The sequence below is a fragment of the Epinephelus lanceolatus genome, chromosome 12 (assembly GCF_041903045.1).
Source record: "Epinephelus lanceolatus isolate andai-2023 chromosome 12, ASM4190304v1, whole genome shotgun sequence".
In the NCBI taxonomy this organism is placed as follows: Eukaryota; Metazoa; Chordata; class Actinopteri; order Perciformes; family Serranidae; genus Epinephelus; species Epinephelus lanceolatus.
The window spans coordinates 23,044,393-23,071,190 of record NC_135745.1 but is presented as its reverse complement, the minus strand read 5'-3'; the positions used below and the strand labels follow the sequence as shown (position 1 = coordinate 23,071,190).

Here is a 26,798-nt window from a genome sequence, read left to right as displayed (position 1 = left end):
TACAACAGGTGAATTATTTCAGTTACCTTTCGAGCAAAAAGGCCAAACATTGTGCTGCTTTTCTTCTCTGTAAATTTGGAAATTCTAAGGTTAAGGACTGATGGTCGGTCAACAATTGGTCAGTAGTCTGTTGCCATTTTCTATGTTATAGATACGTTTTAAACCGTGTGAGTCTGGAAATAATCTGCAGATTAGTTGGTAATGAAAACTGCAACTCTATTAATTTCCATACTATAATCTAATTAATGGAGAACAATGGCTGCATGGAAAGTATGAATCGTTCTATAAGAAATAAAAGGAAAAAATATATATTTCTAATTGAAAATAAATGTCAAAGCATTTTTATTGTGAAACATAAATGAAATACTGTTTCATGTCTAAAAGAAGTTCACAGTGCAGTAAAATTATTCAATTAATAAATAGATAAATCCAAAATAAAAGCTACTCAAAAAGGCCAATAAAGTGTGGGGAAAAGAGTACAGTCAAAATACTTCAAATATTCAAGTTAATACCAAGTGACGTGCTCTTGTTCAGCACATCCTATTCTAATCACTAATCTACCATTTGTGCAAAATGTCATGTCCACTTTAAAGGATAACTTTGGTATATCTTTTTAACCTGGACCCTATTTTCCCATGTTTTATGTCTAAGTGACTAATGGGAACAACAGTTTTTAAAACTGGTCCAATACTGAGCGAGAGCACTGCAGCCAGTAGCAGGAAAACAGGCTGCAATGTAACCACTCAGGGGCATTTGCACACCATTTGCACACCATTTACGTCCACTGTTTGTGCTTGTTTTTACTCAGATTGTTATTCTAAGTTTCAAAGTGTCAGAAAACATTATGGAAAGGATTCCTACAGAGATAGACCTTCTTGTTCAGTGTAAGATTATTTTGTTGCACCAAAAACAGCCCAGAAATTGCTATCATCAAAACCCACCAGATTTGGTAGAAATTAGGGCTGTCAAAATAACGCGTTAATTTTGATTAATTAGTAACAGCAAAAAATAACGTGTTAAAAAAATTAACACTGATAAATCGCGTTATGCTGTGCCCTTTTACCCGGTGCGTCATTGAAGGCCAGCAGCTTTGCTGTGACACAGCTGCCAAAATTAATTTGAATTGAATTTTTTTTTAAAAATACTGCAAAAATTGATGTTTGCAATTAATTTAGATTAATTAACCACAGAGCATGTAATTCAATAGATTATTTTTTTTAATTGCTTGACAGCCCTAGTAGAAATTATCTTTTAATTCACCCAGTTAGATGTGAAAGTATGCTAGCTCTATACATGCCAAAGCAACCCAGTCTCACTCCGAAGTCGTTGAAATCCAACGCTTAGTCAGTGACTTCTGGCGTCAGACACAGACGAATATAGCCGTCCTTTCATGTCGGCATAATATGCAGCCGGGCACTGTTATTGTTTAACAGTGCCTGGCAGCGTCAGAGGGAAATGTGGCGGGACAAGAACAAAAGTTAAGGCGACAGAAGTCCGAGTAGGGTTGGCGGAAGGGGTGGTGGATGGGTCCAACAACCACCCGCCACCCAGTTTCAAAAACAACTGTTCCCATTTGTCACTCAGGAAATTGGGTCCAGGTTGAGAAATACTACAGTTAATCTTTAATTTTCTGAATAAAAACTGGTCTGAGCAGCTGTTGAATGTCAAGAACTTTTAATACTAAGTGAAGGTTCATTGCTTAAGTTTGACTGCCTTACACGCAATGCACACAAACAGACTACTACATCTAATGCTGTGGTTGCTCATCTTCTTTCTCATACTACGGTCACTCGAACAACTATATGAATGTGAGAGTTCTCTTGTAATTAGATACTGATGTAAAAACAAGGCGCTCGTCAGGCTAATGCCCCTGAGGTTTCTATAGTAACTGCCCTAGAGACTGCTCTTGCATGGGTTTATCCAGAGTTAAGGAGGGCTGCTACACACATGCCCTCGCTGTGGGAGCTGATCTGCCTCCTCGCAGATTACATCCACAGCCAGCATGAGGCACTGACGGTGGTTTGCTCAGGGGAGGGCACAACATGTAGTCATGCCAGTGTTCTTCTTTTTCTGTGTATTATTTTGTACTCATTAGGAAGAGGCTGGACATCCTACAGTGTATTACTCAGGGGTGAGAGGTATTAATTAGATTTCAGAGCTTTGATTTAGGCAGTTTTTTAGTTTCCAGATTTGTGGATGTGTTGTTAAGAGCTGCAACAGCAGGGCTGGTATGGTGTGTGTCATCATGGCAAACTGTGGTTCATTTGTTATGGAGAGGAAGAGACCTCTGTGGATAATTGACCCTTCACTAAGTCCCGCCCTGGGACACAGACTGGCCAATCATAACGTAGCATCAAGCTAAATGTAATGTCTGGGGCACGTCGTGTATTAATGATACTCGTTACCTGGAGAGGTTGGAAAAAGATATACGTTTCTTCCCTGTTCCAAAACTAAAATCAAACCCTGAAAAGTGTAGGGTTAGCTAGCTAGCTACTGAAGATATAGCCTACTGAATGTATACACATGCTGCTTTTGCTTTTTAATGATTATAACAGTGAAACAAAGACCGACCCTGCTGTACAGGAACCAGTGAAGGGAAGCAGGGAAACTTTGCTGATATTCAACCAGCTGTGTGTCATCGCAGTGTGTGCAGATGAAAGCTGTTTGACTTCCCCTGGAGAGCCCTGCCCGTCCGGCAGCAGAGGTCCAGGTGCTGGCAGCGGCATGGGGGTGAAGCCAAACACCGTTCATCTGCACACACTGCGATGCCACACAGCTGGTTCAGTATCAGCAAAGTTTCCCTTTATATTCATTGTCTTCTGTGGCGATCAGCAGTGATGTGGTGGTTCACTTTTACACTGTGATCTGTAGCCTATAGTTCGGCTTTAGCTTCTAACTGTCTTTGTCTTTTTAACCTGTTGTTGCTGCTGAGTCAGTTTGACATCCTGGATATATCCTTCATGAAACTGGATAATTCAGTGTTTAAATCACCTGATCCATTTGTTTTGGAGAAGAAGAGACCTCTGTGGATAATTCAGCCCCTGGTGAAAACCTCCTGAACAATGACCACTGAGAAATTCTAACCGGGAGAAGTTTCACCTGATAGAAATCCACAGTCCTCACTGCTGTAGTGAAGGAGCAAACCCTTGTGAAATACTATGGTATGGTCCTTTAAACTTTCATAAAGGTCTAAGAGTCATCTCATGTCACCAAAGCGACAGAGTCCAGTGTGTGTTAGTGCTCTGTGACAGCTCTGCTAACATGTTTGCATTATTTATGAGTGAACCGTCAGTGTCATGCAGTTGGTGTGACAGAGCAGCAGAGGAACATCTGTCAATCGGTGCAAAGTGTTTTCCCTCTACGGTGGGCGGGGCTGAGGCGGTGGGTTTCCATGCCCACATGAGCCCGGTCAAGGGCGAAAGTCATAATCCTTGATGCACAGTGGCTTGAAGATGTGAGGGGATAAGCGTTTGCCTGAACGCTACAGTGGGCGCCGCGATGAGAAACAGCAAATCATTTATCACAAACTTGTTAACCATCTCGGCTGAAAATATCAGTTGAATATGTGTGTGTGTGTGTGTGTGTGTGTGTGCATGCCTGCCTGCTTGTGTGTGTGTGTGCATATGTGTGTGTGTGTCTGTGTGTGTGCGTGTGTGTGTGTGTGTGTCATCATAACGTATCCAAAGCTTTAATTTGGAAATCTACTCAGGGATTACTTGTTGGAATACACTCAAAAGATTAAGCATCCTCTATGTTTTACGTCCTCCATCCTGACCTGCTTAATATCTTGCCCGTCTCCACAGGCAGCCTCAGAAAGTTCCATCTAAAATGTCACACGAGGCAAAAGGCTGCCGATGATTTTGCCAACACAGACACGGTAACTTTAACTTATAACGTGTCACGAGTGTCGTGGGCCTGGGTCATTCTGTTTTTAATTTAAAATCAAGCTGCGAAGACACGACAAATGCAACAAACACCACATTCTTGGTGCTGACGCAGCAAAAACTTTAAAGAATAAAACAAAACGACTAATGCTCCTGTTTCTTTTATTGTCTTAAGAGCCATTAACACTCCCATTAGACACAGAAAAAAGATTAAAACCGAGTCCGGGTGTCAGTAGTGCACCATTAGAGCTCCACAAATGGCAGGAACACCAACAACAAATCTAAAAACAGTCCAATCGCCGTTACTTGTAGGTAAACTCTGGGACAGCTGGACAGATCATATTGGTGCTAGTCTGATCTTACTGACCTACTATTTATAGGAGTTTAATGATGTCATTTCCCTCCGAATGCCCTCAAATGTATCCTCTTTTCGCTCTGACTTGATCACAAATTACTGAATCAGATTTTACTTCTTGGGAGACTAAGCTCCTGTGTTTTTGGAGGAGAGGTTACAGAGTGAGATTAAAGCTAAAGGGTCGGCTGAACGCTGATGCCAATAAAAAATGTGTAACTACATTGTGTCTATACTTTGTCTAAAATATTGTATTAATATCAATATTAGCTTCATGCAAAAAAAGTCTTATACACACATTAAATCTCTCATTAAAAGGAGTCCAGGGTCTCATCATGAAAAGCAAATAATACATTTGAACAGAAGAGACTATCTTTTATAATTTTCTTTGACCTGCATATTGGTGGAGAGCAGAGCTACGGCGCTGTGAAAGTCTACAACTCTACGTTCTTTTAAACCAAGGCTGAAGACTTTTCTGTTTGCTGCTGACTCCATTCCATTCTCTTGGCTCTTTAATGGCATTTTTAATTGTATTTAAATGTTCTTTTGTCTGTTTAATGTGAGGCACTTTGACTTGTTGCCAAAATGTGCAGTACAAATAAAACTGGGCTGGGAGAAGTCATTTTTATTCAGACTTTCTATTTTGCACTTTAACCATCTCAGTCTCTTGAGTATGAGCATCAAATGATGCACGAACATGTCAGTTATCAGTTAAAGGGAAGCTGGTTATTTTTCAATGCTGATCATATGTTCTTATGTTTATGTGTCTTTGAAATTGGTCCAGTATTGAGCAAGAGGGCTGCAGCTAGTAGCAGCAAAACAGGCTGCAATGTGACAACTCAGGCCATCTGCACACCGTAAATATCCACTAAAAGGTGATGTTTTTGTCACTGATAGGCTCAGATTATTGTTTGAAATGTCTGACAACATTATGGAAAGGATCCCTACAGTTTAAGTGTAAGATCCTTTTTGTTTAACCAGAAACAGTCTCAAAATTGCCATCATCAAACATACCAGATTCCATTAAAATAATAAGTAATTTTATCATCATTAAACACACTTTATTAAAAGTCAACAGTAACAAAATAAAACTCACAAAAGCCATCGTGGTTCATCTTACCACTGTTTCAACACTCGCCAACTTGGTTTGTTTGAAACAAACCCTTAATTCACCCAGTTAGATGTGAAAATATGCTGCCTCTATACACGCTAAAATCTGGTGAGTCTGGTGGATTCACAATTGCAATTTAGGGACTGTTTCTGGTTAAACAAAAAGGGTCTATCTTTACCAAAATGTCTATCTCTGAAGGGATCCTTTCCATAATGTTGTCAGACACTTGGAGTAACAACCTGAGCCTGTCAGTGGCAAAAACAAACACTTTTATTGGACATAAATTGATGGTGCACTGTTGCCCATTAATGTTACATTGCAGCATGTTTTGCCACTGCTGGCTGCAGCAGTCTTGCTCAACACTGGAACGATTTCACAAAGTCTTATTAGACAGAAAAATGTGGAACATAGAGGTAAAAAAAAACAACCCCCACACACAAAAGTTACCCTTTAACACTAAACTGGAGAAACTGGAACAAGTGAACGTTGAACATTTTTGCTTGAAAAATGATTTTAACAATAAATCAGCCATCAAAGTTGTTGCATTCAATCAACATATTTATATCAATGTGCCTATATCTGTGTGTTTATCTATAATATTTTGATTGCTTGCAGTAAATTACCTAAATATTTTTGCCTAATCAAAAAAATAAAGTTATTATTATAATTATTTGTCCAAATGGAAACAGTTTTTCTGTATTTTTCAAGAACCTCAAGGGTGAACCCTGTGGCATGTTCTAGAAATGAGGAGAAAAGAGAATCAAGTCATGAACTCATACTTGTCTGAGATAATGGAGGAACAAGATCATATTGAGTGACCGTAGAAAGATAATTGAAAAATTAAGATCTAAAGACGGAACAAGACACAAGACCTACCAAACCATCAACCCTGATCTGTCCACAAACTTTTCACCAGCAATACACCCTACACTGAAGACCATCTGACAATAACTTTTACACTGTTCCAATTGTCTTCTCAGAGACTGTGAATGGAAATGGGGAGGTGGAGCCGTACACCCCCCGATCAATATGTGTGTTGCTGTAAGACTGGTATACAAAATGAAGAAATGTGTGCCCTCTAACACAGGATATCACTGAGACGTGACTCCACTGAACTGAGCTCACTCTTCATGGACACTGATAGAAGAATTTTTGTCCTGCTACATGCACGTCTTGCAGTACTGGTATTAGTTTGTGTCAATTAAATAACCAACTAACTAAAATGGGTGTATAATTAATTATTTTAAGGGTACCATAACTGTATCAAGATATAGAAAGTTTCAGTACAGAAGCACTTCACTGTTGAAGCTTAATATCATCCCCAGTTTTTGTTATTTGCTATCATCCATTATCTTGTATCATTAACAAGAGCACCTAATGGAAGCCATTTGTCGAGGCTGCAGGATTTCAGATTCACACAGATGGGTATTTAGTTCACTATAACCCTTGAACTGGGCCTGGCATGGGCAGAGTCATCCTGTTGTGCTTGTTTCAAAAGCATTTGGATTTATAGGATTATTCAGTGCGTAGGCTGAGTAGCAATATTTGGATGGTTTCACACTGCGCCTTTGATTGGGAACAAAGTCGGCAGATAAAATGTCATCTACGCATTTATATCGACATTAGAAATTAAATCAAAGATGCTTTCCACAGAGACACAAAAGCAGATGCTCCTTGAGGACTTCAGTACAGTATCTCCCCTTAACAATATCAATCCGAAGTGATCCGGGCCGCTCAGGTTGAACTAATCATGTCATAGAGCTTTTGAGATGATGAAATCTCCAAAGACCCCCCCCCCCCCCCCCCCCCTCTCTCCAGCTGGCAACTCTGTGTTTCTCTGTAAAGGGTTCCAGTGGAGCCGGGGTGATTATCCACACCACATGTCGTCTTGTGTACAGCCCCTCTCACGCTACACCCCTCCCTCTGATGGGATCATTCCTCCATACATTATGCCTATAAGTCATAGATTTGAATATGAAGCCTAAAGCACGTTGTCTATTGTCCCGTCTGTTTTTTCTCGATCTGTGAAAACTCTTTGCGCCGAGCTTCGAGCTACTGTATCCAATTATACGCATGACATGCATGGGATCAAAAGCCATTAGACACTAAATATTTTGATGTTATGTAACAGCCTGCAGATGATTAACAAGCAGTAATCAGGGCAAACACTCACTTACCCTGCATCACTTCCGTATCCACATATTAAGGCATCCTTTGCTCCTTCAACTTTGTAAAAATTATCTAAGGAAAAGAAAAAAAAAATAAGTTTAAGAAGTATCTTTTCTCAGAGCATTGTGTATGTGTGAAATGTTTTCTCAACACCAGTCACTTGCGTTGTTTGGCTGACCTTCGCTGCTGAGGAAGTCCGCCCTGGAGCTCCAGGTTCTGTTGTTGCAGATGAAGGACGCGTTGGAGCTGTAGGAGGAGTTGATGCAGTGCGTGAGGCTGCGGATGCACTTTTGTCGCAGCAGCCCCATGAAGAGCTGCAGGCCGATGAGGGCGAACACACTGAGACAGAAGACGGTCAGGATCATCACGTCTGCCAGCTTCCTCACAGACTGGATCAACGCGCCGACGATGGTCTTCAGACCTTGATGGAGGAGAGGAGACAATATATCAACACGTGTTTTCCGTTGATGTGGGAAAAGCAGATTCTGACACAGATATCTGAGGTTTGACCTGATGGTTGATGGGTGACTTACCCGGGATAACTGAGATGGTTTTCAGTGCTCGTAGTACTCTGAAGGTTCTTAATGCTGAGACGTTTCCAAGGTCTACGAATTCTGTCACATATCTGCAATTTGATACAAGGAGAGTTATGAACCTCTGCAAGTGGTTTAAGCAAAGTATTAGCCTAACCCTGGTGATCATACAGATCACTGGGGTTAATAATTAATCTTCAGACATACTTAACAGTTTGTATGTCATGTCTTTAGAAATGTATTTTAATCAAATCACATGTGCGTTTGTCTTTTCATTGGCATAGCATCTTGGTTCATTCATGCATCCTTTAGGGGTCATGTCCACCAAAGTATTTTTTCCTGAGGCTAATGTATTCTTTGAAATGGGAGTGCCGTTTATATTGTAACGCTACAAACGCCAGCAACATATTGCTGAGCGCTAAGAGTTCAACAGTGTTCAAATTTGAATAAAACATGCCATGCCCAAAGTTACACATATTTAAAAGGCACTGCCACTTGAGTGACAGGCTGTCTGCGAAGTGTCACCACAGTCTATGAGTCACATCCACCCCTCACTTGCTCCACCCTCTCATCCAAATATGATCACTGCTGGCTCCAAAAAACCACAGTGACGACAGCTGAAATGTGGAACTTGAGGCTTCAAAATGGAAGTCCACAAACCAATGGGTGACAATGACATTGCGGACACTACGTCCATCATTTATACAGTCTATGATCGTAATTCCTGCATCCTGATATTCATCATATCACCAGATTCTTGCCAACACACAGCCATACTGTTAAGGCTGAAATCACCCAAAATCAACGCTATGAGTAAATTTACGGTAAAACCAAAAGAACAAGGACTCTAAAACGCTCCTTAAAGCTGAGTGAAGCTGCAGTCGGGTGATTACTCTCTGGGGGTTAATCACTACAACCAACTCCTTTCACTGACAAGTAGTCATGTGATCCACTGTATATATCTAAAAACACTAATTATAGCTATAAGTTAAAACAACAGGACATGTGTTGTGAGAGGAAATGACAGATGAATTAGCTGACTGAACCATAATTAATCAAAACCAAATTAATGGCTGAAGGTGATGACAGCTTTCAGTGTGTCTACACGCAGTAAAAGGGATTTTGTCTCGCTGTTTTCAAACAAAGCAAATGTCCTATCAGGATGATTGGTCTCGGACAATGCTGCATCGGGAGGTCACCTGTCTAATCTGCCACCTGCATCATGGTTTGTGAGCCACTGCACACAGATCTATGACCTCTACAATAGGCTTATCATTCATGGCGTTTCAAGTCACCACTCAGGACTCACTACGGTCAGTCACTTTAACAAAATGCTTTTTTAAAAATAAATAAATAAATAAATAAATAAATCTGCATCACCATTACAGTCTGCACAAAAACTGACTGTGAACACTGAATTAAGATGAACCTTTTTAATTAGATGTTTCTCCACCATGTAGCCACTGCTTATGTAAGGTGATTGCCGATATGAATATAACATGAATGAAATCGTTACTTACGCCATGACGATGACGGAGAAGTCCAGCCAGTTCCACGGATCTCTCAAGAAGGTGAATGGCATTATACAGAATCCTCTCGCTAATATCTTTATCGCTGACTCGAAAGTGTAAATGCCAGTGAATGTATACCTGAAAAATATTCACGGAGGGGGAAGAAAATACAGTTAGCTCTCATTTTAGTGTTGCACAAAAGGTAAAGTTCAGGACAGATGTTTGCATTAAAATAAACCACAATCAGTAGTGACAAGAACTAAAAAGCAAAGTTTGAAAAATAAAGGAATGAATATTGTGCAGCTGATGATCTATAAAGGAGTGATGTCACTGACAGATTGTGTGCAACATATGAAGTAACATGCTGGAAGTGTTTAAAATAACATAATGAGCCCTTATTACAGTCTACATTAAACCCCTGAAAACCACCATAGACCCATTTTTGTCTCTTTTGGGGTGAGATACAGGGAATCTTTAGGAGCAGACCACAGGTCAACAGTACATGCCACACAGAAGTGGTATACAGCGTCTGAAAGTTGGGAGCCTGAAGATTAATTTGAGATACAATTTGAACATTTTGATGGCCATTCACATGCTCAATTATGTCTAATGAGTTGTTGCAGCAATTTTTGGGTTGACGCCATTTGTTACACAGATTTGGTTCTAAATTTAAGCATTTTTTCCACTCAAGATTTAATAAAAATTGTTGCAACCCCTCTAAAATGTCACATTAAGACACCAAGACCTTGCAAAACACTGTAGAAAAATCCATGCAGTGATTTGATATCAAAAACTTCTGACATTTGGAAATTTGAAGAACTGCATTTTTCAGCAAATGGATGGCGAGCACTTCTGTTTTGGAAACTGCTTAGAAACACCCTTATAGTCAATATACCTATGAACGCCATAGGTATATTGACTATAAGGGTGTTCAATATACCTATGAACGCCATACATCCTCTGAATTCCCGAGGTCTTTAGTTTGTGGCTGTAAAGTTTCACAAGGCTGTGATTATTCTAGAGGTCACTATAGGTCATTTTATGCAGTGATGTCCAATGTTCCCACTGCAATGAAATGGCTACAATGGGGGCTAACATAATTATACATTAATAAAACTGGGCTCTTTGAGTCCACAAGAGTCTCAGCTTTCCAGTCAGACACAGTTTATGCAATTTAGACTGTTTAAGGGACCCCAGTATGCAGTAACATACAAATACACCATTTTGAGAATAGATGGAAGAACAATTTATGTAGCATGCAAAGTACATTTTGAAATGTACACTTTTAAGCCCCAAACTTCATGGGACTGGCATAAAATGGGCATGTCTATAAAGGAGGTCAGGAAGACCCCTGTGAAAATGGCCATGCCAGTTTTTCCTTTGCTAAAATTTAGCCTCAGTTTGAAGCTTTATTTAGCCGCCTTCCCAACAAGCTAGCATGACATGGCTGATACCAATTGATTCCTTAAGTTGTCCAGTTTCACATGATACCACTACCTTTGTCCTAGCTTAAAAAGTGCACCACAGCCTCTTAAAGGCAGTAACATTAGCCAAGATTGTCACATGAAGCTAAGGTCAGCCTCTGGTTAGCTTAGGTTAGCATAAGGACTGGAAATAAGACAACTGCTAGCCTGGCTCTGTCCAAACAATATCTGCATACTAACACCTCTAAAGCTTGTTAGAGAGATCTCATACAGTCAGAGTTTTAATGCCACACTATTTTATCTTAGCTGGGAGCAGTAACTACCTAAAGTCTCTGTTGTTTACCTGGCAACTGCAAGTAATGAGAAGAATTCAGATTTTGTTACCCCGTCTTTAAACTAAACTAAGCTAAGCTAAGCTAAGCTAAGCTAAGCTAATCAGCTATGAGCGGTAGCTTCATATTTAAAGCTCCAGTGTGTAGGATTTATGGGGATATATTGGCAGACAACGGAATAGGGAGTGGGTCCTTGTCCACAGAGATCGCCATGTTTCTACAGTAGCCCAGAATGGACAAACCAAACACTGGCTCTAGATAGGGCATTTTGCGTTTTTGTGTCGGCCTCCACTGTTTGCAGCCCCTCCACAATGAGCAGTGCTGGAAAAACACAGATTTTTATTTTACATTAAACTGCTTTATTCAGTGTTTTTACTGGTTTAAATTACCTGGGGTCTCATTTATAAATATTGTGTATGCACAAAACAAGGCCTGAAAGAGGCGTACGCCATTTCCCAAGCAGAAGTTGTAGTTGTTGAAGTTGTTGATCTATAAAAGCAGACTTGATGTGACAAACTCTGACCCATGCTTATGAACATTTTGGAGAAGGGAAACTGGCGATGCACATGGTGAGGTGGAAGCCTGATTGAAGAAAATGTCAAATATTTTTTGGTGCACACAATTTTTGGCTTTTGTGTGTACGTACATTTTTTATATGGATCCTACGCATTGTTTTATAAATGAGACTCCTGGTCCGTTTGATTTGGAGAGGAAGAGACCTCTGTGGCTCTCAGTAAAAAACCCCTGAACAATGAACACTGAAGGAATCTAACCGGGAGAAGTTTCAGCTGGTTGCAATCTGTAATACTCACTGCTAGACACCACTAAATCCACCTAAATCTTAAACACTGTTTCTTGAACATATACATATGAGCAGTATTAATCTTCTCATCGAACTCTCATCAACAAAGCAAACTGTTTCTTTTTTCACTTTTACTATAAAGTAACGTGGAAAGTTGCAAAAGTAAATTAACAAATAAAAAGTCTAAGTCAGTGCAGACAGCATGCTGCATGCTAAAAATGACCATGACCCACTAATGATGATCATGACAACTTGGCCACATCATACTCATCACAGTATTTCTTGTTTCATTCCACACCTCATGCTGTCTTTCAACAAATGTGGCTGCAGTAAATATCACATGCACCATATACTTACATGTCAACTGACTCTTCAATCATCACTGATGAAATAACAAACCGCAGCAAAGCTCCACATTAGAACACATGACATAGCACAGTTTCAATATCTGTCACTAAGTCTGAGTGTAAATACTGTGAGTACTTACTCCAGGTACTTTGTCCATGGTGCCGGGTCGGACATGGCCATGAAGAAACAGTTGGTCAGAATGGTGAACATTATGAACAAGCTGAACAACGTGGAGAGGACGTTAAGGAAACTATGTGAAACAGAAACTTACAATAATACAGTTTTTGTGATAAAGCCAACAATGTATCACACAGTGTTTCTCTGTAATCCTATGAAATATAGCCATTAGGGTAAACCATTAATGTGCGTGTCAACGGCATTACAGTAAATGCAGATTATGGAAAATGTAAGTAAATTCCATTTAACAATAAAGCAGGGGAGTCGTATCATTCTTGCTTCAAATGAATGAAACAATAACAAAAGATCTGTTAGCGGCTAACTTTAAAAGACAAAATCCTTTTAAAAATCAGAGTAAAGAAAAATCATTTGAAAATTAAGTTTCTTTCAATAATCTAAAATATTTTATGTACATTTCATTACAAATCAAATCTTTTTTTTTAATTATTATTTTTTTTCTATTTATTTATTAAAAAAGCTGCAGAGAATCAGTTTCAGTTGATAGATACTATTCAATATATAATTTGATCAATAGATGTTGTGTCATCTAGAGGAGAGCCGGAGGAAATGTCCCCTCCTGCATGTAAAGTACCAATCGGCTGTCTGAGAACTAACAGGCAGCCGTCACATGATGTGAAATCTCCTTGCTCTTATTTCATTTCAGAGATTAAAAGAGGGATATGAGGGGATTTGTTTTGCAATGCCAGAGAGGACCATTACAAAGCTGTTTCAAAAATGGGACTATGGAAAAATCCAATAGAACCTTCGGGGGGAAATCAGTAAATATTGGAAATTGGCTTATCTGCTGGTATGAGATGCAAGGAGCGGAACTGAGACTTTTTACAGTGTTAAAGTTATTATTTTGGAGGGAACTTTTCACACTGGTTTGTTTTGATTCACATTCTAATCTTCATGGTATCAAAAAAAGTCAAGACGTTAGCACTTAGGACTTCTGGTCAGCTTTTGTCAAATGTATTAACACTATAATGGAAACAGACTTCATTGAGGGTCCAGCATTATGCATATTGGGCATCTTGCCAGTGGAGGCTAACCTGTCCTCAAAGGTATATTATTGGGTGAAACTAGCCCTCGTCACAGGAGGCAGCTTTCAAGAATGGAGAGATAGGCTGGTGAGGACAGTTTCTTTTGAGCAGCTTTTCCATAAAGTTAATGATAATTTAAATGTTTTCATAAATACCTGGGGTATATACCCTTTTTTCTTTTCTTTTCCTTTTTTTTTGCCAATTTTTAGGTTATTTCCTCTTATTTTTAATTTTTGAGATGGAATCATGTCAGCGAATGTTTAAAGATGCAGAAACTCATAAATGTTGGATCTGTTTGGCGGGAAATGAAAAATCAAGATTACAATATCTCAAGTCTGTCTCAGTCAGGTGCCCATACAGTATACATTAAAACAGTATTTTTGCTGAATCGTTTCTCCTGTTTATACTTGCCATTAAGAAATCTCTTCTTAAAGGGATGTTTATCTACAGCCCCAGGAAGTTTGTGCCATTCTACTGCCTTGCTGTTCTGTATAAAAGGTACAAATGGGTCGACAGAGTTGTCTTCGCCTCTGAGCTGGAAACGGAAGTAGTAAAACATGCTGAAATGTCTGTATAAATTGGACAGGCAGCAGGACAGGATCATGGGCGGAACGAGTGTAACATTTTGATGACGTGTTATTCATGTGACCCACCTTTCATTTTTACTTTTTTTTTGTTAATGGGTTTTAACTTTTTTTTAATTTTATTTTCCCTTTTTTTGGTTATTTTTCAGGTCATTTCCTTGTTTGTTTTGGATTTTTACCTTTTTCTGTATTTTTTTTTTCTATCTTTTTGCTAATTTTCAGTTAATTTTCTTGTAATCTGAATTTCTTCTCATGTTTTTCAAAGAAATCAAGTCAATTTGCTCAGGTTTTAAAGGGTTAAACAGTCAAATTCAAGTGACACGTAATATGGCCCAACAGGAAATAACTTGGTTCACTCCACCAGACATTTGTATGATTATTTTAAATGTCCAGAGCTGAAAGAGACACAGGCACAGTGTCTTAAAAAAGGATATGAATGGACTAAAATTTTGATGGCGATCGATCTGATGAAGTGAAATGGACTAAATATGTAAATTGCAGATGTGGCACTGAATCTGAAGATGGCCTTCCCTTTGTTAAGTACTATAAAAGTCTGCAGAGAAAACAGAAACAAAACAGAAATCATTAGTGAGAAAAATCACAGAATGTAAAAACATTTCCCAAACATCAGGAGCAGGCTCCTTTTCCTTCAGCTCTGCAGAGAGTAAAGCTCTTTTATTTACTCTGCAGGGATTAATAATGATATAGTTGCAGTGTTGAGTCAACTGCTCAGTCTACCATCTGTGTTAACTTTCACCATGAGCACTTCTGCTTCCGAGAAAGCAGCGAGTGCACATACACGCAGCCAGCGCGGCCAGTTGAGATAATGGAGGCAACTCCAAAGCGGGTTGAACCTTTCCCCAACAGATGTGGCATTTATTTAAATATTTTTTCGTCTTTGGATAATCCTCCCATCCAGCAGCGCATCACATGCCAAAACAAAGAGACCCTGAGAATGACTGCCACGTCCTTTTTCATCTCTCCATAAGCGGCCCATTAATGGGCAGCAGCAGCTCTGCAAATCAAAACTTGCTAATCCTATTTCTGCGTCCACAAAAGATGCAGTCCTTCTGGTCCTAACGAGCAGCTCTAAAACACCACAGACCTGCAGCTGATCAGGAGGATCAGTGACATTATCATGTTCATGAGTAACATGCCGGAACATGCATCAGTAAAATATTGCCATTATTGACACTGCTCGTGTGCCAGTGATTAAGCATCAGTTAACATTTTTACCATCATAAACCACTTCTTGAGATGAAATCATGTCAGCGAATGTTTAAAGATGCAGAATCTCATAAATATTGTATCTGTTTGGTGGGAAATGAAAAATCAGTCGTAGTATTGAAGAATAAGTTCACAATATTTCAAGTCTGTCTCAGTCAGGTGCCCATAAGGTATAAACATGGAAACAGTTTTTGCTGAATTGTTCCTCCTGTTTATACTAGCTTTCTTATAGGGATTGTTTATCTACAGCCCCAGGAAGTTCACGCCATTATGCCGCCTCGCCGTTCTGTATAAATAGTTCAAATGGAAGGATAGAGTTGTCTCGCCTGTGAGCTGAAAACAGAGGTAGTAACAGCGCCAAAATGTGCTGAAATGTATAACACGGGACAGCTGCCAGGACGGGATCATGGGCAGCACAGGTGTGACGTTTTGGTGACACACAGGTGTTACATGTATGTATGTAACCCACCACGGGAGATTTAAAAAGTAGCAGTTAGCGGCTAACTCAAAGAAGATGAACAGTGGTTGGAAATGTCTGCAAATTAGGAATGAGGTCCGGAAGCTCCTTACCCTCCAAGCAGAGGACGAGATCAGCTGCCATATAACAGGGACAGTAAATAATTGTTAGTCCCGTATTATTACATTCTTATTGTTTATAAAGCACTGCTGACACACATGTTATATGTCACACTAGAGGCTGATGCTGCTGTGTTAAATGTCACACCCATTACACCTCTTCTGTTTCCGTGATGTCGGTTTGCTGTCTAAAGTCACACACTGGAGCGGCATGATGCCATCTTTGTTTGGTTCTGTGTAAAAATGCAAAGGTGGCATAAAGAAGGGACTTTGCAGCGGCTCTATAGTAGCCTGGAAATCCAGACCCAAATCTAGAAAGATTTAGGGTCTGGCCATGAGTAATGAAAATGGCCCAACTCGAGGGGCGGCACCAAGCATGCATTTGTAAATATCACTGCACGCAATTGGATAACACTACGACCAATCAGAACAATACAAAGGGTGACGTATACGCTTAGCTACCAGCGGAGCTAACTGGTAGATCAGACCCTTGCCGTATCCGGTCGGCAAAACAGCAAAAATATCCTTCTTGCAAAGGAAAGACTCGAGCGCTGTCTTCTGTTCCTCTTTTCGAGAAAAAGCCAAGTCTAACTCGTTCATTGTAGCGGCCAAAGCCGTTTCAACAACTGGTGTTAATCTGTAGCCATCTTAATGTTTACTGACTGATTCCAAACTTCGTCGTCGCGCTATCATCTGTTTAGCTCGCCTCTGGCCCGCCTATATCAGATACACCGATGTGATTGGTGCAGCTTGGTTTCATGGGCATAGGTAATGAGCATCATTACTGATTGCCAGAGTGACTCGCTGAGCAAATTCAAATTGTGCTCTCGTGAGAACTCTGGATTTCCAGGGTAGTTCTATTGTGCAATCCTGTGTAAAAAGGGCTATTTACTCATCATGTTTTAGGTTGAATATGTTAAGAAAATTTTGTTCTTGAAGAATCCAAAAATGGAGAAAATTGTTAATGAATTGTAGTAACAGGGGTTTGTGTTAAGCAACAGAAAAATTATATTAAAACATCAGTTTACAAACTCTCACAAAGCTCATGCAGTATTATCCAAGTCTCATTTAACCTGTCGTATGCTCAGTATTTCCCAAACACATGCAAAAAATGCAGTATTTAAAACACTTCTACCCAAACAGTGCAGGTGCATTACTCATACATGCATGAGATTGTTCATACAGAAGTGTTTTAGATAGTAATATTATAAGTATTGAGATTACAACTGGATAAATAAGACTTGGATTATACTACATGAGTTGTGTGAGAGTTTGTAAACGGATGTTTTGATTTATAGTTTTGCTGTTGTTAAATGTGGACTTTTCTGCATTTTTGGATGCATCGTTCACCGTGGGGGCATGTGAGAAAAACAAAGTTTTTGTCACAAATTCAACATAACACAAGGTGAAATATTCCTTTAAGCTGACCCAGTAAGAATGCCTTTTTTACCTAGAGTTTGTGTTCTTACGGCAGCATTTACAAGCGGACCAGATAAAATGCCTTGCGTGAGAAAGCTGCTCTTGATTGGTCAGAATTTCCATGTGGGAAAAATCCAGGAAGAAAACAAACATTGAAGAAGAGTAGCTACACTAGCAAGATAAATGTGACACTTTCTAATGTCACAATGGAGGGACAACTACACAGGTTGATTTTAGCGCTGCTCATCGTGGACTATATTGCTGTCATTGTTCATTTTAGTCAAACCATACAGTTTGAAAACGAGGCACGGCTCCAACTAGAAAACAAATTTTTGATGCATTGGATGTGCTGAATGTGCATATTAAGGCAGTACAGGAGGAGGTGCACATTAATAATCCTCCAGGACTGTAACATGCTCATGTTTAACCCAAACAATGTGTCATGTGACTGCAGTTGGTTTGGATCGAGGTCAGAACATGTTCTCACCACAAACGAACCGCACCAGAGTTTGTTTGTAACCGGACCAAGACCACCTCTTCAAGAAGGTCTCATGGTCCCTGAGTGGGATTGCTGTGTTCACACCTGCCCAAATGAACCGCACTTAGGGGGCAAACAAACTTGGGTTGATTGACCTGAACCAAACAGAGCAGGTGTGAAAGCACCCTAAGTGACTTCTTGTTTGGCCCCTGTTCCTTCCAAATGATGCAGAATGTGGCACTGCAACAACCACTCAACCAACTCTTTCAAACACACAGACACAGAAGCTCTCACCCTCTGGTTCTTGTAGTAAAACGGATCAATGTCTTCCAGTGGCACCCCGATAAGTTCTGTAGGGATGTCACCGAAGATGCGCGGCAGCTGTTTGCCTGCCTCGAGGTCGGCCCTGGGTTTGGGTGGCTCTGTGTTCCTGTGAGCCTCCTGGCAATCCTTGGCGTTCTTGGCCTGCTCCTCCGCAATCCGCTGCTCCAGCGCAGCCAAGGATTCGCGAGTGAACCGCCGCAAGCCATCAGGACCCGTTGGTAACAGCATGGCTGCCATCTTTTCATCCTGATTCTCCTGTACTAGAATTTACTTACAGCTAAAGGCAAGGAAGAGGGGAGTGAAGACAGGAATAGCAGGGACAGAAGAGGGATAGAAAGAATAAGTAATCTAATTCATTCATACAGGTTTCTGAAATATATGAACATGGCCTCTTGAATGTTACACTTAATACACAGGTTAAATAGAAACATACATGTAGCAAGAATATGCAGATAGGGTTAAACAAATATGCATACAAGAACCCACATAAATGAGCACCAGGAGGCTTTGATCATGTGACATGTGTGCTGCAGGCTGTCCTCCCTCTTGTAATGGGAGCTAAGAAGGAAGTCAGGTGGTATCGGCAGTCGGCACCAAGTATCGACTGCAGGGAGCAGACTTGTAAGGAGTAAGGTTGGGGTAGTGTATGGGTCACAAAACCACGGACTTTCCAGGGGAGATGAGCGTGTAACTTTAGTAGTAACTCAGTAGTAAATTTTCTTGCCTAAACCTAATATTACCCAATCATGTCCCTTTTCCTAAACCTAACCTCTGTAACTTTACTTTAGAACACAACGTCTTTCGTGGGGTGCTTATTAGCAGGCTATCATTTGAACTGTTGTGTGTACATTTTCATGGGATATCTTACAAACCATTGTATTAATCCTTTTTGCATCCTGAAGTTTTTCTAGATCTGGGTACAAAAAGGATTGAATGAAGGTATCGTTGTTGCTCTACATGTTTCTGTATGGAGGCAGTCAGGGTGATGGACAGGTCAAACAAATACAGGACTTTGACCCAGGAGACCTCTGTTTGTGTCCCATGTGAAAACAAAAGTCAACAGTTCTTTTATGTGCGTACATAATCTCACATCGTCACGTTACATCATCCAACCACAATCCTTTTTCTACACCTATCATAACAAACAGGGGCACTAACTCATAACATATCATATGAACCATTGTACAAGGATATGTCTCTCGTTAGCATCATTTCCAACCACAACCGGCAGCTAATTTCAGTGCAAAGGCTGTACATCACCTGCTCAGTAGTAAACAGCAGACAGACAATGTTAGCAGCTATCTGATGAACATAGTGGAGCATTTAGCTGCTAAAGTGCCAAACATTTTCCTCAAGAGTTGGTGGAGACCAAAAACAGAGCTTTAAGGACTTTGATTAAAAAAGTACCTACAATTAAAACTGATTCTGTAAAAATTTCTCTGAATGGGATCTTATGAAAATGTCAAAGGTCAGATTCACAATAACACAGAATTCATTCAAACAGCAGTTAAGTGACAAGAAATAGTCAATATTGTCTTTTGTGTGGGAAGCCTTAAAACTCAAAATGAATATATGATATTAAGAGACATTTTTATGTAAACATATTATGTGTACATAACTGATGCTCTTCTCTTTTTTAAACAGTGTTTAAGTGTAATATATGTATAAAGGCCTAGGTCACTGGCTTGCCTCTGATTTTCTGATTGGATGATGGTATTGGGGGAAGTCCAGAGACATGAGATACATGTTTCAGCCTTACCACTGACCACCGGCTCCCTGTTATCCAACTGCCTCTGTCAAACTAGGGCAGCCATAGTTGTGAGTCAGAGGGATTAAGTCCAGAGGTTTTCACCAGCTCTGATTTAGAATGGCGGTCACTTGTTGTATGCCTGCGCCTGAACGTCGACCTGCCAGCAACCTTAAAGATGTACTCTGTCATTTTTAACATCACACCAAAAAACGCACTTCCAAAAGCCAAAATGTCACTCGAGCTCTCTCTGTGTTTCTAAAATGTGTCAAGTTTCATACACTAACATTGAGGTGGGCACTATACCAAAATCACTGAAGCCCCTCTCACACATGCACAGAAAACCTGATATTATCTAGACATTACCAGGAAGAGATGTATTAAAGAACACACATGTCCGAATCTGTTGGATTGGACAATAAATTGACTTTACCCTGCCTGCTACCCCGTACAAAGTCTGTATAATGTCTGATTGAGCCAATGTTCGAATAGCACAGGTAATAGTCTGGAAGATTCACCCTGGGCAAGTGGGCATGTTGATGACGTTTCTCTCACGCAGCTTGCACTAAACCGGAGAAGACAAACATCCAAGGTGAAGAGGAAGGGTCATTTACACAAAGACACCAATGAAAATGTCTACCTAGAGAGATGACGAGACTCAGGAATTGCTGTCGGTAGGGGCCAAAGCCAAAATTGTCAGACTAATTCAAGAAACGACAAGAGACTCCATGGTTTATAACCAAATTATGAACTTTCTACATGACTGTAGTGTAATCTGCGTGCTTTCTGCACACTGTACCCAGACGCCACCCTTCATCTAAACTCTACAGAGTATTTCCATTAACTTTGGATAATGTCTGGACCTGATTCTCTGGACATTGACCACAGTTAATATGCAATGATCATTAAGTCCCTTCCTCATGTTCAGGGACATTTCCTGCTTGGGATCATGTGTGAACGGAAGCAGCACTCAATATTCAGGGAAATCTGTACTACCTCAAGACCTTGTAGCATTTCAAGGAAAAGCAGTAACATTGCATGGACAAGCACAAGCAGGTAAAGGGTTACGTCCCTTTGATGGAAGACACTTTAACTTGCAGTGAGCGAACCAGTAACAAGACTCCAGTGATGCATTTGAATCTATGACTTGTTCACTTTAGCATTTACACCAGTGCTTTGGAAAAAACAATTCTTGTCTTGCAAACTTATTAAATATTAAAAACATTACAAGAAGACTGACACTAGACATAAACAGCTCCTCTCCTGCCACATACACATACATCTGGCCTTGCCCTGTCTTCTTCTTCTTCTTCTTCTTCTGTTAAGTATTATGGTAGTTGGCATCTATTAGCATTGCATTACCACCCTCCGCTGGACTGTCCCTTACTTCATCTATTCTGGCATTGCCATGGCATGTGTGAAAAGGTGGTAGACAGAAATGTTCCTGAATGTAGTGCATGTGTGAAAAGTGAAAATCTAAAGCGGTGCCTGACAGTTTATCCCAGTAATTAACCAGGAACTTTCCAGTAAACTACCATGTTAATAACGTCAAACCTTGGCTGTAGCCAACTTTGACTGTTTCAAAAAATGACGTTAATGAATATAATTTGAGGAGCTTGATATGCTACCTGTGGATGTCTAAAATCTTAATTTATTTATTTTACATGGTCAAACTGAAGAATCAAGTTTGGCATTTCAGCTGTTGCAATCTTGGATTTTTGGAGCCAGAAGTGATGATATTTGGCCAAGAGAGTGGAGCTGTATAAAGAGCAAGGGGTGGATCTGACTCAGACTGTGATGACACCCTGCAAACAGTCTGTCAGTCAAGCAGCCCCACCCTTGATTATGCATAAGTATTAATACAATTTAAACAGGTGAGTTATAAAAATATTCACCCCCTGAAAGTTTTCATGAATGGGGAAATTAGCTATAGAGACCAAAACCATTTTTTTGCACCAAGCTGTAACCATGTTTATTTCTGCCTTAAAGTTTGGTATTTTAACATGGGCGTGTATGGGGATCGCCTTGTTCTTGGAGCCAGCCTCAAGTGGCCATTAGAGGAACTGCAGTTTTTGAGGAAAAAAAAAAAAAAAGCGATATCACTATTATTGAGAAAATTCTGTGACATGAAGATGTCACGTGTGATTTTCTATGGCGTATCATGTAGTGATCCTGTGCTTGGAGCACCTAGAGCGGGTAAAGGGTTTTCCGACACCACTGAGAGATGACCAAATAAAACGCATCATTAACTTTTAAGATTTCTCTGGGTTTGAACATTGCTGGAAACATTTGGGATAATGAAAGTACACATAGTCCGAGTCATTTTTAGACATGCGGAAATGTTACATATTACGTCTTTAAATAAAGCATAAGGACAGTTTGGAGGTAATCTGATCAGAGACTAAAGCCACTGTCTAAATAAAGACAATACTAAAGGCCTTTCCACTCCCAAAAATTTACCCCCTCGTTTTAGCCAGTGACAGAGTCTGATATTTTAATAACTGAAAAAGCTTTCCAAAGAGAGGATTACATTTCTCTGTTCCCCTTTTGACAGAGAAATACCATTGTATCCTTTTCATATTGACTAAGCTCCGTGAGTTCTCCATCTCCTCCTGTCCTGAAATGCATTGATCCCTTCACACGTCCAGCCAGACGCTAGTTATCTGCTTTCACTTGATCTGCTTATTTGGCCCAGGTTGATCTCAGATCAGCTCGTCTCATACACTGAATCCAGCGCTTTCCCATTTGCTGTCAGAATAAATAGGTTAAGGTCCATTTGCAACGTCATAAAGCAGATAAACAGGTTCAAAGCATATTTCTGTCAGGATGTGACGAATCATTCACAGAAACACAGTCACAGCATGTCCTCTGTGAAAGGTAACAACCACCACAGAACACTGAGAAGCTAAGACAATGACCTCTACGCTTTGTCGTGTACATAAATAAACTATATGTGATGTGCGGTTGAAGAGAGAGAATATCTGTCTCTGTGAATGGTTTAGATTTGGAAAATAAAGGTAAAGAATTAGAGAACGCAGAGAGGGGGAAAAAGTATTTTAGTTGAATTAAATTTAATTCACTTAACAGCCAGATGTGATACAGTCATCGTCACTGCAAATAATTATGATAATTAGATTGAAAGTAGAGCAGAGCCATGGACTGGCACGCACACACACACACACACACACACACACACATACACACACACACACGTTCTGCGACACTTTTAAATTCTCATAACTGCGAGCTGAACAATTAATCAAACAAATAACACTAAAGTTCAGAGTTAAAGCTCATTTACGCTCAACATTCGATGCATGGATGGATTACTGAACAGGCCCATACTGGGCACAGACCCAGGGGCTGAAGGGTCAGGGTCCCCTCTGTCCTTAACCTGCAAAATGCCCCTTGAACTGCGACACATACCGACCAGGAAGAGACTCAAAATGACCACAAAAAGATCCACAGGAACTAAAAAGAGACACAAAACAACTACTAAAGGTGGCAAAACAACCACAAAGAGACACAAGCTACAAAAAGATGCCTCACAACTACAAAGAGACGCAAAACAACCACAAAAAAGAGGCAAAGCCATCGCAAAGTCTTTGTTTCTTACCCCTATGTACTAGAGCTGGTGGGGCCTTTTGCATATCTGTGCCCAGGTGCCCCTTGTCTCATAATCCACTCATGATAAGTATCTATGGACACAGACGGAGCCTTCTGTCCATACTCTGCGTTCATGATGTCCATATTTGCGCACATTGTCTGAAAGCTTACAGATATGGATGAAATAGGGCACTATCGCTGTAAATCATGGGGGCAGTGTAGCCAATTGTTGAAGCTAGACACGGACGATGAAGACATTTTAAAAAACACAATACATTTTAAGGTGGTGTTATGCAAGCTGGTCAGAATTTTGAACATCTATATGATGTTACTTTGCCTGAGCAAGGGGACAAACCATTGAAGAACAGCTGGGAGAAAAGTGGTTGGGAATTAATGTGAATTGGATGGTAGCGGAGGTCTGTGCAAGTAACACATTCTCACTCCCATCTCGTCAAAAATCAGTGCTTGGTCAGTGGCCGTACACGTCAAAGAATGACACTCTACGTACCCTTCCAGGAGCAGTTTTTCATGCTAAGGGATGACATAACATGCATTGTGTCATTGTGTTTTCCCAGGAAATGTACTTGTTGAATGCATATTGTCTCTTTTCAAACTTAGAGTCAAGGTTTAGGTTTATTTCCTTGGGTTTAGGCAACAAAAGCATGGGGTTAGGTTTAGAAAAACAACATCATGTTTTGGCTTGAACTAAGTACCGTATTGTTACTAATGCAATGTACGTTCAGGTGACATATGTCATATTTCACATGGGACACAAACAAAGGTCTCTAGGGTTGAAGTCCAGAGGTTGTTTTATCTGCCTTGCCTTCAAACTTACAGCAAACTGCACAATACATAGTTGGAGTTTGGGCCACATACTCTAACACTACCCTGAAATACTTAATCGGGCTTCAGCTCATAAACTTTGTCTTTACCTGCCACCATTTTGTCTCGAGTGCCTGATTGATAGCCTACTGCAGATGTGCAACTCTCAACAGAGATAAGATGGAAGCGAGATGGCTCATTCCTTGGCTGTTCCATCATCAGTTCCGAAAAAAACGACATGTTTAATTCTTATTATCGGACAGGTGAGATGCTACATCTACTTGCCTGAAGTGGTGTTTTACTTGCCCAGGGCAATCAGCCAAACCTTATTGCTGAGCCTTGGTCTGGCTCTAGTTTGAACCCCTGACTCAGCTGAAAGAAATGAATGATAAATATTTTCCTCTTTCTTTTCAGCTACCAACAATGACCCTGTGAGAAAGGCATTAACCCACCACTGATGACACCTTTCACTTCTTCATCACTTAAAAATAAACAAGACAGTAGAGCTGCCTGTAAGATATATTGACAGGAATCAACTGGATGACCAACAGGCGAGCTGATGATGACAGGATTAGAGTTGCAACGATTAGTCCATTAGTTGATTAGTCAATCAACAGAAGGTTAATTGGCAATTATTTCGATTGTCAAATAATAGTTTGATTCATTTTTAAAGCAGGAAGGCCAAATATTTTCTGGTTTCCTTCTTTTCAAATGTGAGAATTTGGTGCTTTTCTGCCTCATACATGATAATAAACTGAATAGTTCTGGATTTTTGGACTGCTGGCTATATGAAACATACAATTTCAAGATGCACAGATGAAATGATGAATCAAGAAAATAATGAGCAGATTAATCTAGAATGAAAATAATTGTTATGATTCTGTTATGGGCCTTAAAAAAGAATACTTTGAGTAACACACTTGACTTGGAGGAATATAAGGCAATTCACTAATGAAACATTTATTTCACATGTGGACCACACAACATTTACAATCACATGGATCTGTTGCTGAGGCTTGTTGTATGCGCACTGCATCTGATTCACCTGTGAAACCTCATAATGGACGATTGAAAAGACAACACAATGTTTGTAATAAAGTGACAGATCCTCGTCTTTTATCAAAGATATACAGTTCACTATTGGTGCTGTCCTGGCCATCAGCCTTCTAGAATTGCTCTTCATCATATGGTGTCTTTTTCAAAGTTTTCTTCTATATGTATTTACTTTTTCTAGTTCTCTTGTTGCTTAAATTTTTGGCTAGTAGAACAGTTTAGCTTTGTACATATTTTTTTTGGTTTTCACACTATGGAATACTTCCTTTAGGCCGGCAAACCCCAATCCTGGCAAAGGGCTTCATTGGCCATACCAGGTTTTCAGAATTTCCTTTGGGATTAATAAAGTTCTATTGTATCTTCTTATCATATTGTATCTTCTTATTGTATCGTATCTTATCTTCTTATTGCATCTGATCGTATCGTATCTTATCTTACCATATCTTCTTATCGTATCGTATCTTATCTCCTTATTGCATCTGATCGTATCGTATTTTATCTTATCTTACCGTAACGTATCTTCTTATTGTATCGTATCTTATCTCCTTATTGCGTCTGATCGTATCGTATCTTATCTTATCTTACCGTAATGTATCTTCTTATTGTATCGTATCTTATCTTCTGATTGTGTCTGATCGTATTGTATCTTATCTTATCTTACCGTAACGTATCTTCTTATTGTATCTTATCTTCTTATTGCATCTGATCGTATTGTATCTTATCTTATCGTAACGTATCTTCTTATCGTATCGTATCTTATCTTCTTATTGTGTCTGATCGTATTGTATCTTATCTTATCTTACCGTAACGTATCTTCTTATCGTATCGTATCTTATCTTCTTATTGCGTCTGATCGTATCGTATCTGATCTTATCTTACCGTAACGTATCTTTTTATCATATCGTATCTTATCTTCTTATTGCGTCTGATCGTATCGTATCTGATCTTATCTTACCGTAACGTATCTTCTTATCGTATCATATCTTATCTTCTTATTGTGTCTGATCGTATTGTATCTTATCTTATCGTAACGTATCTTCTTATCGTATCGTATCTTATCTTCTTATTGTGTCTGATCGTATTGTATCTTATCTTATCTTAAAGTAACGTATCTTCTTATCGTATCGTATCTTATCTTCTTATTGCGTCTGATCGTATCGTATCTGATCTTATCTTACCGTAACGTATCTTTTTATCATATCGTATCTTATCTTCTTATTGCGTCTGATCGTATCGTATCTGATCTTATCTTACCGTAACGTATCTTCTTATCGTA

The 26,798-nt window shown here is 39.8% G+C and overlaps 1 protein-coding gene across 1 annotated transcript in view; it reads right to left on the bottom strand.

Annotated features, from left to right (window-relative positions):
• LOC117272115 (sodium channel protein type 2 subunit alpha-like) overlaps positions 1 to 26,798 on the bottom strand; it is an 81,912-nt gene that overhangs the window by 51,393 nt on the left and 3,721 nt on the right. Inside the window, exons 2-8 of the mRNA XM_033650869.2 lie at positions 18,265 to 18,571; positions 14,705 to 14,823; positions 12,606 to 12,695; positions 9,570 to 9,698; positions 8,050 to 8,141; positions 7,695 to 7,937; positions 7,525 to 7,588 (exon numbers count right to left, since the gene is read on the bottom strand). Coding sequence (XP_033506760.2) covers positions 7,525 to 7,588; positions 7,695 to 7,937; positions 8,050 to 8,141; positions 9,570 to 9,698; positions 12,606 to 12,695; positions 14,705 to 14,823; positions 18,265 to 18,531 — 1,004 coding nt within the window. The 5' untranslated portion in view covers positions 18,532 to 18,571. The remainder of the gene's footprint in view (positions 1 to 7,524; positions 7,589 to 7,694; positions 7,938 to 8,049; positions 8,142 to 9,569; positions 9,699 to 12,605; positions 12,696 to 14,704; positions 14,824 to 18,264; positions 18,572 to 26,798) is intronic.